The sequence below is a fragment of the Mycena indigotica genome (genome assembly GCF_014461135.1).
Source record: "Mycena indigotica strain 171206Taipei chromosome Unknown Mind.scaff0003, whole genome shotgun sequence".
Taxonomy (NCBI): Eukaryota; Fungi; Basidiomycota; class Agaricomycetes; order Agaricales; family Mycenaceae; genus Mycena; species Mycena indigotica.
Genome location: NW_023503002.1, coordinates 3,724,107 through 3,739,359, shown reverse-complemented (window position 1 = coordinate 3,739,359; position 15,253 = coordinate 3,724,107). Strand labels below are relative to the sequence as shown.

The window sequence follows — 15,253 nt, the reverse complement described above, 5'->3', positions numbered from 1 at the left end:
GCTCGTCGCTGGAAGGTGCGTGAATCCTAGGCCTGTCAATGATGTAGCACTCACGCGCGTTTCTCCTTCCAGAAACTTGTCCTTCTCTTCCTCACTGTAGCTCTCATCCACGAACATCACCTGGATTTCGTCGTTGGTGCCATATGGATCGTCCTCCAGCTTCTTGGCCTCAAGGAGGATGGTCGCAATGCTTCCAAAGCAGGCAGCAACCCGACGGAGTGGACGACCACTAGCAGATACGGATTTGACTCTGTCCAGAGTCAATGCCGTTGACCACAAGAGAACAGAGAAGGTACATACGGGGGGGGCTTTACGCTTGCGACCCGCCTGAACAGGACTATCGGCACGACCAGCGGTGGGGGAGGATGAAGGAGGTAGGGAAGAGGAGGGTCGATGGGAAGACGCGCCATGGCGGCCACGAGGAGGCGAGCGCGAACGAACGCGAACGCGAACGCGAACGAGAGCGTGAATGACGACGGGAAGGCATCTAGGTGTGGGTAAGTCATCGAAGGAGGGGCAGGCAAGATGTACCAGAGGCGGGCAAGGGCAAACGTTGGTGGGGGTTAAGAGCAAAAGGTAAGAAGCCCCCCGTTTTGCTTTTATCCAGCTCATTGCCAAGATAATCAACAAACTGGAGCAAGTCACGCAGGGATCGTCTTGTCTCAGACGCGCGCGCACCGATCGTCGTAGCATGCTGCATGTGATCGTAGCGCATAATGCATTTGACTAATACCCCTTTTTTCTCACTTGCCTTCCGACGAAGCCTCAATCTGTGCGACAACGCTGAATGCTGCCCTCCGGGGCATCGACGACAGCCGGTTTGCCGCAACAACGTTACCGCATACTTGGCCTCATCCTCTTCCTTACCATCATGGTATTGAAGTGTGTCTGTGGTCAGACTCGCGAGAACCCATCTACCCTCCGGAGGCACGAAGCAACATGTGAAGAATACCGCACACAGATAGCACAGCTTGCAAAGCCTGGAACAAGCACCGTGTCCGAGACCAGCAACGGCCCACGTTTACCAGGCCTTACCAGCAGACGACGAGGGAAGGGCTATAGTGACCCACAAAGAGGAGTACCACGGCACCCTACTGGAGCCGGCGCGGAATTGGATCCAGTAAGCACTCTCCGAATGGCTAGATTAGCACTGCAGTCTCATCTATAATCAGGCTCCCGGCTCCTCTGGGCTGCAACCTATGCCTTCACCCGACTTAAATTTGGAATCGACTACGTTATCGGCAGTCAATACTCCTCAGCCAGATGTCCCGCCCCCAAACAATCCATCATCTCCGGGTCCCTCACTTGATGATCCACCTGTTCACAATACTAGCCCCCCGCCGCCGCCGCCCCTCCGCCTCCGCCTCCGCCGCCGCCTCCACCTCCACCTACCAATAATCCCCCACCGACCACTCAACGTCCCAAGCGGACGGCTCGTCTCCCTGCTCGCTATCGGGAGGAACTTCCCGAGCAACTTGTACCTGCCCAAAATCTCGAGCAAACTTCGATGCCCGAGCCAGAAGAACCCGTCAGTGTACATCGAGTGCATCTTATCGTCCGAGACACATTCCGGACAGTCGTCAATCGATTCCATCTCTGGCGCTCTTATCTTCACCGCCCAAGCTATGACCCGGATACTCTTCTCCGTTCTGACGACCTTTGCGATTACTTCACACCCCCATACGATGTCAACGGACAACTGCCAGCCCCATCGAATCTTCCAGCCCCACCGGCTAGTACATTGTCTGTCAACACATCGGCATCACTATTGCTTGGCTGGCAGAACAACGGCCATACGACCAAGTCGACCAGTCAGCTAAACGCTCTTGTCTCGGATGTACTATTGCATCCTGAGTTCAATGTCAGTGATTTGCGTGGATTTCGCGCAGAGCAGGCAGAGAAGGCTGCGGAGAAGGCTGCGGAAGAGGCGTTTCCGCTACTCCAACAGTTCCAGCAGACCAGTGTCGAAATCGAAGTACCGTCTGGCTCTGCAAGTATCCCCTCCCGTATGATTGCAGTCCCTGGCTTGTGGTACCGCAGTCTTATGTCGGTAATCAAGCTAGCCTTCGCAGACCCGTTATCTCGCCACTTCCATTACACCCCATTCAAACTCTTTCATCGAGTTCAGAGTACAGGCGAAGACATTCGTGTCTTCAGCGAACTGTACAATTCTGATGCTTTTATTGAGGAGCACGATAACGTACGGTTTCACGCTGAACTCCCGCCAGACGAACCAGACTGTAAACTCGAAAAGACAGTGGCGGCGCTTATGTTTTGGTCGGACTCCACGCATCTCGCCAACTTTGGGACAGCAAAGCTATGGCCAATTTACCTTCTTTTCGGGAACCTCTCAAAATTTTTTCGCGATAAGCCAAGTTGCAGCGCCCGAACATCATGTTGCGTATATTCCATCGGTCAGTTTCTTAACGAACATTCTACAACGGACGCTGACGGCTCACATTTTAAGCTTCCCGACTTTATCCAAGACATCATCTCTGAATTCCACGTTAAATGGCGAACTCAGAAAGATGATATCCTGACACACTGTCGACGGGAACTGATGCACGCAGTATGGAAATTCCTTCTCGATGATGAATTTCTTCACGCATATCGATATGGAGTGGTAATTAGATGTGCCGATGGTGTCGAACGGCGAGTATACCCTCGAATATTTACATATTCTGCAGATTATCCAGAAAAGTATGTTATTGCTGGTCACTGAACAAACACTGACGAATTCAGGGTGCTGCTCGCAACCGTTCGGGATGGCGGCTTATGTCCCTGCCCGCGTTGTCTCATCCCCAAGAAAGAGATGCATCTCATGGGTTTTGTGCGTGATATCAGTGCTCGTATTGGCTCGAAAATACGCCATTATCTAACGTCAGCGGTCAAAAATGCTCGAGATAAAATCTATCGTCTGGCGTATGGCATTGGCTCAACTGCTGTCGAGGATTTATTGAAGGAAACTTCGTCGGTCCCAACCAAGGTCAGCTCTCAGCAAAAGCATTTATATCATAGCCTTATTTACTCAATAGAATGCATTTATCGAGAGGCTCGGCGATGACTTTCAGCTTCACCGAATGCTTGTCGTTGATCTCATGCATGAGTTCGAGCTCGGCGTCTGGAAAAATACATTCACACATCTTATTCGGCTCCTTCACGCGCAGCCAGATGGGACAGAGCTTGTGAGCGAGCTCAACAGACGGTATATAAATGGTGTAATCAAAATACATGCTTACAACATTTACAGTTATCGGCTTATACCCACTTTTGGGCTCGATACCATCCGTCGCTTCCCAAATAATGCGTCGGAAATGAAGAAGCTGGGCGCACGGGACTTCGAAGACCTCTTGCAATGTGCAGTTCCGGTTTTCGATGGCCTCTTCCCCGAAGAGCACAATAGCCGGATTTTGAAGCTGCTTTATCGTTTGGCTGAGTGGCATGCTTTTGCAAAGCTCCGAATGCATACAGATCCAACCCTTGAACATCTGCGGCTTTTAACACCCGAAATTGGCCGCCTCATGCGCGACTTCAAAAGGACTACGTGTGCGGCTTTCGAAACGTATGAGCTGCCACGAGAACAAAATTCGCGCAACAGACAAAAGGCCGCAACCGCCGCAAAGCGGGCCGGACGTGCGACGACGTCCCAACTGGATTCCGAGCCACAAAAGATCAGCAAAAAGCGCAAGACACTCAATTTAAACACATATAAGTACCACGCAATGCCCGACTACGCACCTACAATTCGCCTCTTCTCGACTTCAGATGTTTATTCAACTCGTTTGGTTGGTCGACACCGTTCCAAGTCTAATATCCATTTGCTAATTCTATTATCAGGGAGAAAGTCTTCACCGACTTGTCAAGCGCTTGTATTCCGTAACCAGCAAGCGCGACCATGCGCCGCAAATTGCAAGGCGTTTTATGCGAATGCAGCGCGCTCGGTGGTCTCAAGCAGTCGAAGGCTATAAAGCTCGGACCCAGAATCGACAGCCGGGCAAGCGGAATACAGGGCCACGTCGAATGAAGCGGTCTGAAATGTTTTTCGCCGATCCATACGGCGCCAAAGCTCTCGAGATCCATCACTGTATCAGCTTGTCACGCCGCAAGCCACTCAACCTGTATACAGACTTCAAACCCACTGACTCAGATCCTGCAATGAAGGTACTTGACTTCCGCTGCGGCTGCATAACATTGACATAGCAATTTCAGCACTTCATTCCTCGCCTACAAGATCATCTACTTGCTCGCATTCTCAACCTCGCATTCGATGGCGATGAGCATACTTTCTCAGATGCCGATCGCCGCACAGTCGACATACGCGGAGACAAGATCTATGCTAATAAGCTATTTCGGGTCAACTATACAACATACGACGTTCGCCGAGACCAGGACGTTATGAACTCCGGCGCTCTGCCCTTCGTAATGGTCCACTCCCCCAATGCCGGACATCCTGGTGCTCATCCATATTGGTACGCGCAAATCCTCGGCATCTTCAACGCAACTGTCTCTCTCGTCTCAAACACAACTCGGACGACGCCAAGTCGGATGGAGTTCCTTTGGGTTAGGTGGATGGGGGAAGAGCCATGCTATGTGGCGGGTCTCCGGGAGGGTCGCCTACCCATGGTGGGATTTGTTCCGGACACCGATCCAGCCGCATTCGGATTTCTTGACCCAGAGCATGTCGTTCGCGGGGCACACTTGATGCCCGTCTTCTGTCGTGATCGCACAACGGAGCTTCTGCAGACACAGCAAAAGACAGCTGCACGACTGTCAAGCGAGAAGAGCGACTGGAATAACTTCTACGTGGGCATGTGAGTCTGCGCTCCTGCCCTGCCATCAGCGTGCCCTACTCACCGCTGATAGATTTGCCGACCGCGACATGGTGATGCGGTATGTCGGTGGTGGTATAGGTCATCTCGATCGCGGCCACGGAGAGCTGATGGTAGAGGACGCAACACATGAAGAAGAGGGCGATATTGAAGACGTCGAGGAGCGGCCCGGAAGCACAGAGAGTGATTCGTCTCAGTCAGACACAGAGGACTCACAAGACTCGGAGTCGGAGTCGGAAGAGGACATGGATATCGATGGTAGTGGGGCAGCATTTAACGAAGTCGAGTCCGATGACGAAATGCAGCTTGATTAGATGCCATTTCTGTGGCAGATACAACCAGCCTAATAAGTACTTGACCGGGGCAATACCTACTGGGATGAACCTGCCCAGCGCTGGCCAACCGTTGGCCAACTTACATCTGCTCGGTGATGTATTGGCCAGCTACCTACTGACATGGGAACAATTGGCCAGCATTGGCCAGCGTTATACCAGGATGAATCATGGCTGACCATCTGCACCAGCGTTCATCAGCCGCGTGCAAATTCCCTGATGCTGCGGCTGTGCTGCGGCCATGTCACACATCAGTGAGATGGCCGCAACATCAGTCACACAGCCGCAACCTGAGTCTTTCCGACTCTCGCCCTCCCGCTGGCCACACTTTGTCGAATATCAACACTCTCAGAAACTCCAATTCGAAAATCTGGGCTGAATACAACTTTGTAGCAGTGCTATCGCGATTCGCGTCGTTCAAGCGCGACAAGTTACATATCATGAATTGCGACCTCATACTTTGGGCTAATCCTATGTGAATATGTTCCCGGGCCCTGCGGCACACTCAGGCTGCAGGCAACATTATTGAATCAAGATTCAACACTCAGCCTGAGTCCCGCCGGCGCACTGGAACTAACAAACATGACTCGGGCACTGGTACATTGCCAACCGTGGCTGAAGTAAGCTGAGTACCAGTATTCGCCTTCCTGTCTTCTTTTTCTCATTTCGAAGTTGTGCGGCCAAGTGCAATGGAGCGTGACGGTGGTTGCGGCCATGTCGCGGCCCTACGGCGGCCTTGCGGCGGCTGTGTCGCGGCCATGTCGCGGCTGTCGCGGCCATTTCGTCTAGCCCCTTCCGACGAGGAGCTGGACGCTCAGGATACGTACGACGACCTGTACTACAGTCTTGAGGCTTCATCGTCCGATGAACAGGGTTTTGATATTGCCCCTCGGATTACTGAACCTGAATCCGGCGTCGTTTACTCGAACGCGACCGGACTTGGGAGTAATTCAGCCCTGGGGGGAAATACTGAGTCAGAAGGCTCATCCCGAGACACGGACATACCGGAAATGGCCACACATCAGGACGACTGCCCGCACCGTGTTGACTCTGCTACCGGCACCGCATCGCTTGACACGCAGGATGCTCCGGTCGTCGAGGCAATGACCTATACTTCGAGGTCTTCACTGAATCGACGTTCTAGACGACGGTTAGCACAGGAGATCAAAGCGGTGAACTTCAGAGTAATGCACACACCTTACCAGGGCAATAGCTCGGTCGTTGAACTGCGTAAACACATGGCGCGACCTCCGGGAAGCGCTTTCCTCGGCGCATCAGCTACCGAGGCGCTCGCAACAGTTGGAAGTTTGAACGCAGATCCAGTCAAGGTAATTATTGACTCTGGATCGGACATTACTTTGATTTCGCGCAAAACGTTGGACGGACTCACCAATCCACCCAGAGTTAAAGCTGGACACGACATAAAACTCATCCAGGTTACGGGCAAGTCAGCTATATCAGGCTTCGTCAACTTGGACCTGTACTTCACGACTGACGACGGACCTGTTAAGCTGAATATCGAGGCCTACGTCGTCTCCGGCATGCAGACGTCACTCATTCTGGGCAACGATTTCGCAGATCAGTACTCTATTTCAATTCTGCGTCACGACGGCAAGTCTTACCTGCGGTTTGGTGACACTGGACGTCAGCTACAGGTGGAGTCTTCGACTGCACCAAGTCTGCTAGACGATGAAGGCCATGCCTTCAAAGTTCAAGTGGCGAAATCTGCCGCAATGCTTCCCAAGGGTCCCAAGGCAAGCATACATCGCCGAAATAAAAAGCTGAGACGAAGAGCCAGCCTCCGTAAACAGAACCGCGAGGTTTGGGCTCTTGAGCGGACTGTGATTCCGCCCGAGTCGAGCGTTGCTGTGCGTGTCCATGCTTATTTCCGACAGGGACAAGACGTGCTGTTTGTCGAGCGTCAGCTGAGGACAAACGGCAATGCAGACGATTTATATGGAGCTGCCGACTCACTCATCTCCAGCGAGAACCCAATACTGCATGTCGCTAACTTCTCCAAAGCACCCGTCACCATCTCAGCTGGCCAAATCCTGGGTGTCGCTCGGAATCCTTCAGGCTGGCTGGACAGGATGAATCAGTATTCATCAGAACAGCAGGAGCAGATTCACGCACACGCGAATCTCGTTCGCAGCCTAGCGGAGGACGTCGAAAGAACAGAGATGAGGGGAGCGGAAGAGAGTCATCCGTCATCACACGCTGTCTTCGGCCATGAGGCGAAGATCCCGATCACTGCTGACGCGTCCACTGTGCGCTCGCGTACAAGCATCTCCTCAAAGGCCCAACGCAACGCTACAGAGCCGGATGACCCGCTAGCAGAAGAACCACTCGAAGGAGGGCCCAAGACCGCGGAGACACCGCCAGAGGTAATCGATACAGCAGAACTCCTGAAGAATATCGACATCTCGGCGAATGTGACCTTGGATCAGCGCCGACAGCTGGAAGAAGTGGTGATTCGCAATGCTAAGGCTTTCGGCTTGGATGGGAGACTGGGGAATTACGACGCACATGTGGATATTCCCATGAAACCAGGTGCCGAGCCTGTTTCTCTGCCGCCGTTCCCGGTTTCTCCCGCCAATCGAGAGGTAATCGATAAGCAGATGGACGCTTGGATCCAGTTGGGGGTTATCGAACCATCAAGAAGTCCCTGGGCGGTGCCTGTTTTCATCGTTTACCGCAACGCGAAAGCCACGAATGGTCATTGATCTCCGCAAAACTCAATGAAATGGTCATTCCTGACGAATTTCCTTTGCCCAAACAAGATGACATTCTGCAAGCGTTATCTGGATCTCAATGGCTGACGACCCTCGACGCTCTTGCGGGCTTCACTCAGCTGACAATGACCGACTCTGCTGCCGAAAAATTGGCTTTCCGAACTCACCGCGGCCTTTGGCAATTCCGTCGCATGCCTTTCGGGTACCGCAATGGACCCAGCGTCTTCCAACGTGTGATGCAGAACGTGCTTGCGCCCGTTCCTATGGATCTTCGCGTTGGTCTATATTGATGACATTGTTGTGTTTTCGCTGACCTTCGATGATCATCTGCAGCATCTGGACAAGCTCTTCGGGGCAATCTCCGCTGCTAATATCACACTCTCACCACCGAAATGCCACTTGGGTTACCAGTCGCTGCTACTTCTGGGCCAGAAGGTATCACGTTTGGGTCTCTCCACTCACAAGGAGAAGGTCGATGCAATCATCCAACTTGCGGAACCTCAGAACGTACGTGATCTGCAAGCATTTCTCGGGATGATGGTATATTTTTCGGCTTACATTCCATTCTACTCCTGGATAGCGCAACCCTTTTTTCAGTTGCTCAGGAAGGGAGTGCAGTGGGAATGGTCGGACTTGCACCGGGAAGCTTTCGAATTGTGTAAGCAGACACTGACGAATGCACCGGTTCGTGGTTATGCCATAGCGGGCCGGCCTTATCGTGTCTACACAGACGCGTGTGATTACGGTCTGGCGGGCATTCTTCAGCAAGTCCAGCCTGTCATGATCCGCGATCTTAGAGGGACGCGGACATACGAGCGGCTACAGCGGGCTTTCAAGGCGGGTGATCCAATTCCTGCTTTGGTAACTGGCATCAAAGGTGTCGAAGATGTGCCAGCGCCCGGCGATTGGGCTCCCGCGTTTGAGGAAACCACTGTTCACATTGAACGCGTTGTCGCCTACTGGTCCCGGATCCTAAAATCCCCGGAGCGCAACTACTCCCCCTACAGAACGCGAAGCTTTGGCACTAAAAGAAGCGCTGATTAAATTCCAGCCGTTTCTAGAAGGGGAAATCGTGGCTGCTATAACGGATCATGCCGCTCTTACCTGGAGCCGAACTTATCAGAATGTCAACCGCCGATTACTAACCTGGGGGACAGTTTTCGCCGCCTACCCCGGACTCAAGATCGTTCACCGCGCAGGCCGGGTGCATTCAAATGTTGATCCAGTCTCACGCTTACGACGGCGCGTCCCTATCCAACAATCACCACTCACCGACAATATTCCATCTATCGAAATCTCGACCGACGACCCACTCAAAAACATGTACGAGGAGCTTGGGCCTCATTTTGAGGAGAAGTTACTCAGGGTGGCCACCAAGGTGACCCAGGAAACCGAGGAACCACCAGCACTTGGGCCGGTCACGATTGCAGCTGACAGCTGTGATCTGCAAGATGTGCTCGAGTGCCCTTACTGCACTTCCCGATCATTCTCCGTTGTAGTCAGCATCTCCGATGAAGCACGGGCGACGCGGCGGCTGGTGGACGGTTGAAGGTGGACGCGAGAGGGCGAGGATGGAGGTGGAAGGAAAGCCAGAAACGCTGAATAAGCGTTAGTAAGGCTGAGTAAGGCTTGCCTAAGCTGCTCACCTAACGCTTACGAATCGTCAAGGAAACGCAGCAACGAGGGATAGCCTCGCGAGGCGATACGAGCAACGGAGGCGGTACGGCGAGTCCGCAGCAGCGTGACGGGGTGACGGGGGCAGGAGTATATAATGGGCCCATAATGTACCTAGAAGGACAGTGAATCCCAGTTGGATTGCATTCATAGCCTGCGTACCAAAGGGTAGGGGCTTTCGGACTAAGAACGCGACTACGAGAACACGGAAACGGAACGACTACGGCCCGAAGGGCATTTGTATACGATCGTTGACAGACGCCGCCTGTCAATCAAAGAACCGATAACGCCGTCGGACCGATACTGAATTGCACAACTATATACGAGTACCTACCGTTCCCACGACCCTTGCCGCTGCGCGCGGACAAAGTCTACACCGTTACTATCCACAAATAACACAAACTATCGACTATCTCCTGGATTGCAACTACTGTATACTTCAGTAGGAGCCCCCGAACACACACACAAACGTTACCGAGCATTGTATTGGAAGGATTAATTACTACATTGGGTTGTTGGAGTTGTTTTGTTTTGGTTTTGGTTTAGAGTGAGTGTCAGAGTCACCTTTTCTCTTCACCTCCCTAGTGTTTCATCTGGTCCTTTCCTTTCCCACCCACACCCCGGTTTCCCGCGTTTCATCTGGAGCCCACCGCGAGGGGGTTCATCCAGAATATTCGACAAATATTATATTGTGTTGACCACATATAATCACGAGTTCAAGACTATCTGCGGCTTATATTGCGAGAAATTTGGAACGAGATAAGGCACGTGACCGGGCAGAGCGCTGGTCAGAATTACGTAATACACAAGTCACAACTGGTCACACAACATCAGTTACAACAAATAATTCAACAACTACTGTACCAGGACCTGACACAACTACTACTGAGGTAGTTGAAGAAGACTCCTTTGAACTAGAAGGACACATACTGGCTGTGTTGCCTTCTATCCTTGAAGAACCTTTGCTTAGAGAAGAACAAGACTTTGATCATAGTACTGAAGATCATCATAACTGGGTACCATTGATTGGTAACAGGAATACATCCACTCCTTCATTGAACATTTCATCATCAAATAACTCACAAGAGGTGGAGCATCAGGAGAGAGTAGGAGCTTGGGTTGAATTATTGGCTTCTGCACTTAGGCCAGACCCAGAAGATATCCCTGAAGATAGTCCAGAGGGAGAAGTTAAACAAGAAGAACAAGAACAGGACCTTGGAGACACAAACCTTGAGCAGGCTCTAGGATTTGACTTTGAGAATCCAGACAACTACCACAACTGGGATAATCAACTCCCATACACAACACCTATACCTGATTCACCAAGTTCCAGTACATCTTCTTCATCTTCATCTTCTTCTTCATCCAACAACCAAGCACCAATGGCTACAAACCAGGCTAGCAATGGGAATGCTGCTACATTTAAAATACCAAGACCATGGGAAACAGGAGTTCCTAGGTTCACATCAGAAGACAAGAATGATCTGATTGATTTCCTGGATCAGGTTGATGATATGATCACCTTAGGAAAGGTCAATCAGGACCAAGAAAAGAAGACTATGTTGACCAGTTACCTTTCCAACAAGAGGAAAGAAGAGTGGAGACTCTTGACAGAGTACACTGATATTACCAAGACATATGAAGAGTTCAAGAAGGCTATCAAGAAGATCTATCCTGAGGTAGAGGAAGACAGGTTGGGTACCATGAAGGACCTGGAGGAATTATGTGACGAGTATTATGGCATCCGTCACACTCAGGAAGGAAAACTTACCAGATTTGGATTGAAGTTCAAGGCTTTGATCAAGAAACTTCAGAGGAACCCTTCTATAATCCTGAACAAAGAAGCTTGCAGAAGATATCTGGATACTCTGGAGAAGGAGTTTGCCAGATCTTTGAAGACTGTCATGCATACCAAGAATATTCTCAAGGAGGAGACACCTCCTGCAGCTGGAGCAGCAGCAACTTCAGACAGAAAGGAGGATCCAATCAAGCTGGATGACTTGATCAAGTTGGCTGAAAGATATGCCAAGACCAATGGGGGAGACACTACCTATGACATTGGTTCACCTACTGAGGTCAGAAGATCAGAGAAATTCCCACGGGTTAAATTGGAAGAGCGTGATGTCAGGCTTGATGATCTTGAAGGACAAGTCTCTGGTCTGAGGGATATGGTTGATGCTGGGCAAAGGCAGACCAAGTCCTCTATTGATGAATTGGTTAAGGCTTTCCAAAATCAGAGGAATAATCCACCGCGTGACCGTGACGATCAAGATCAGCGCGACAGGGCACAAAACTCTTATGGCCAACAGGATAGAGGCTATAACAACAATAGAGGCTATGGAGGAGGCATGAACAGAGGTGGTAATGGTGGTGGCAACAGCAGCTCTAGTTGCTACTACTGTGGAGACCCAGACCACTTTGCAAGAGATTGTCCAAGGAAGCATCAACACCTGATGAAGGGCTGGATTGTTGTGGAAGATGGCAAGCAGAGGTTATCTGATGGCAACTTTATTCCACCAGGACCAACACCAGTAGCAGTCAGAGTTGAGGAATATTGGCAGAGAAAGGGAGCTGCAGGCCAGCACTATTATGGTGATGGCTCATCAAACATCAATGATGATGAGTTTGATATGCTCAGAGATGAAGTCAGGACTATCCATGTCAAGCTCAGTCAGCTTGCAGACAAAGGTGGACCCACTTCAGATAATGGGAGATATGCAGCACAGCCCACATATATGGCACAGAATGCACCTATGCCTATGAATTCTCAGTCAACACAAGCCCCAATGATGGATATGGAATCTTTTGGCAAGGCAGTGTTCAATATGATGAATGCTCAAGGTGGACCCTCTATTCAGTTTGCCCAACAGAAGAAGAACAGAGGCAACAATTCACAAGGTTCGGGTTTTTAGAGACCTCGATGAAGGAAGGCCAACATCAGAACAGGCCACCTGAGAGGGAGGACATTGATGAACTAGAGGATGATGATGATGAACCACCAAGGCAACCAGCTAAGAGGGCTAAAGTCAACAAGGAGTTGAAGAACCTGCCTTACAAGTTTGTTCAAGTTGGCAGTGGGGCTCGAACTCAGCCACCCAAGACTAAACAACCTGTACAGGAGGAGGAACATGAAGGCGCTGGGCGCTCATTCAAGTACAAGGCTCCTATTCAGAGGGAAGGCCTTGCAGAAGACATTTTGGGCAGGATCAATGACACAGAAGTCACCATCAGACTTGGTGATCTGTTTGGGCTTAGCAAGGACCTACGCGATCGTGAGAAACTTCGTCTCACTAGAGCTAGACATCCAGTGGAGTCAGTACAGGACACTCCTGGAATATCCTTGGCTTCCAACACAGCACAAATGGTACCAGAGGTACAGTTAAGCTTGGACAGCAATGCAGTGGAAATGAGTGAATTGCCTGAAGTAGAAGGGGTTTTCATTGTCAACACTGAGGTTGATGGAATACCAGCTGGATCTATGGTTGCTCAGGACCCTTACCTTCAATACCTTGATGGTCTTGAAGAGGATGAAACACCAAGGCAGATTTATGTGGCAAGGGACTCTGAACCTCTCAAAGTCACCTACCCACATATTCACTCAACTGGACCAATTGAATGTGTTCTGGATTCTGGATCTCAGATTGTGTCTATGTCATTGGAGACAGCACAAGCATGTGGTTTGATGTGGGACCCATCAATCAACATTTACATGCAATCAGCAAATGGACAACTGGAGAAATCTATGGGACTGGCAAGGAATGTTATGTTCAGATGGGGAGAATTCAAGATTTTCCTGCAAGTGCATGTTATCAAGGGACCAGCCTACAAGGTCCTGCTGGGCAGACCTTTTGATGTTTTGACCAAGAGCAGGATGGCACATGAAGGGGAACATCAGATCTTGACTGTGACAGACCCAAATACTGGCAGGAATTGGACTGTACCCACTTTTGACAGGACCAAGAACAGTGCTGGAGCTCATAAAGTCAAGGATTCTGCTCCACCTGCTTCAGTAGAGACTAACTTGGGCAAGGGTTTTCACCAGACTTCGATGAATTGGCAGGCTTATGCCAAGGAGAAGAGATTGCCGTGCTAATTGGGTTTGATGAGGATGGAAAAGCCTCAATAGATCAGTTGTACAAACCTGTAGGCGGCAAAATGACTTCAATGAAGACTGTGGAAGCTTATCTGGCTGCCTCTAAGTCAACTGCATCTTGTTTCAAGGAGGACTCAAATGCTAAGGAATTATTTGAAAGCTATCAACAACAGAAGGTGGAGGATGTGGAGGGAGTTCCACACAAGGTCTTTGCCAACATATTGAAGGAACCAGTTGGAAAGCTCAAGACCAGTCAGGTTCAGGAGGGAGAGACTATGCACACAACCCATGACATGGATGGTGTTGAGAGGTGCTTTTGCTGTCAATCACTTGATTTCATCATGTCACACAAGAAGGAATCAGAAATTGATCAAGAACCTGAAGAGGTGGCCTCTGTATTTGCTGGAAAGAAGTACAAGCCAGTTGGACTCAAAGTCAGGCCTGTTTATACAGAACTGCCTGAGAGATATAGGATCAAGAGAGAGATCAAGGGTGATCCTCTGGCTGATCTGCCACCTTTGAACCCAAGACCACAAGGGTACAAGGAAGGCAAGAGATACACCAAAGAAAGGGCAGAAGACATGGAAAAGAGACATGCAGATTTCCTTCAGCCTGAAGAGATCAAATTGATGCATGAGCTTGTTGGGAATCATGAAGATGGATTTGCCTGGGTTGAGAACGAGCGTGGGGATTTCCGCCATGACTTCTTCCCACCAGTGGAATTCCCTGTGATTGAACATGAAACTTGGGTTGAGAGGACAATCCCAATCCCAAGAGGCCAACTAGAGGAATTCTGCAAAGTGATCAAGAAAAAGTTGGATGCTGGAGTCTATGAACCATCCAATGCATCTTATAGAAGCAAGTTCTTTGGAGTTTTGAAGAAGGATGGCAAGAGTATCAGATTGGTTCATGCTCTGGAACCTCTGAATGCTGTCACCATTGCACACTCAGGTATACCACCAGCAACAGAAGAATTGGCCAACCACTTTGCAGGAAGAGCATGTGGTGGTTGTTTGGACCTTTATTCTGGTTATGATGCCAGGGATATTGCTGAGAGTTCAAGGGACTTCACCACATTCCAGACACCATTTGGAGCTATGAGACTGGTCAAGTTGCCCATGGGATGGACCAACAGTGTTCCAATTTTCCATGATGATGTGACCTACATTCTTCAAGATGAAATTCCACATGTCACACAACCCTACATTGATGATGTACCATTGAGAGGACCAGGATCAAGATATGAACTACCAGATGGGACACCTGAACCAATCCCTGAGAACCCAGGCATTAGGAGATTTGTCTGGGAGCACTTCCAGAATTTGAACAGAGTGGTTCAAAGGATGAAATACTGTGGAGGGACATTCTCAGGCACCAAGTCTATCCTATGTGCAGAAAAAGTTCCATGTGGTTGGACATCTGTGCTCATTTGAAGGGAGAACTGCAGATGCAGACAGAGTTGGAGTAATTGCCAGATGGGGACCTTTGAAGGATGCCTCTGATGTCAGAAAATTTCTGGGAACTGTTGGAGTGCTCAGAATGTTCATCAAGGACTATGCTATCTTGGCAAGGCCAATCCAGAAACTAGTCAGG

The 15,253-nt window shown here is 50.2% G+C and overlaps 2 protein-coding genes across 2 annotated transcripts; both read left to right on the top strand.

Moving 5' to 3' along the window:
- Nucleotides 1-787: 787 nt before the first annotated feature.
- MIND_00384700 (uncharacterized protein) lies at nucleotides 788-5,143 on the top strand (the record flags this gene model as incomplete). The annotated part of the gene is made up of 9 exons (XM_037360678.1): nucleotides 788-1,120; nucleotides 1,173-1,265; nucleotides 1,334-2,700; nucleotides 2,743-2,986; nucleotides 3,036-3,205; nucleotides 3,251-3,785; nucleotides 3,838-4,161; nucleotides 4,210-4,811; nucleotides 4,864-5,143. The coding sequence occupies 9 exons, from the start codon at nucleotides 788-790 to the stop codon at nucleotides 5,141-5,143; spliced, it is 3,948 nt and encodes a 1,315-aa protein (XP_037223563.1).
- A 776-nt stretch (nucleotides 5,144-5,919) lies between these two features.
- On the top strand, nucleotides 5,920-7,495 carry MIND_00384600 (TY3B-TY3B protein; the record flags this gene model as incomplete). Its single annotated transcript, XM_037360677.1, has 3 exons — nucleotides 5,920-6,489; nucleotides 6,811-7,428; nucleotides 7,478-7,495. The coding sequence occupies 3 exons, from the start codon at nucleotides 5,920-5,922 to the stop codon at nucleotides 7,493-7,495; spliced, it is 1,206 nt and encodes a 401-aa protein (XP_037223562.1).
- Nucleotides 7,496-15,253: the final 7,758 nt, after the last annotated feature.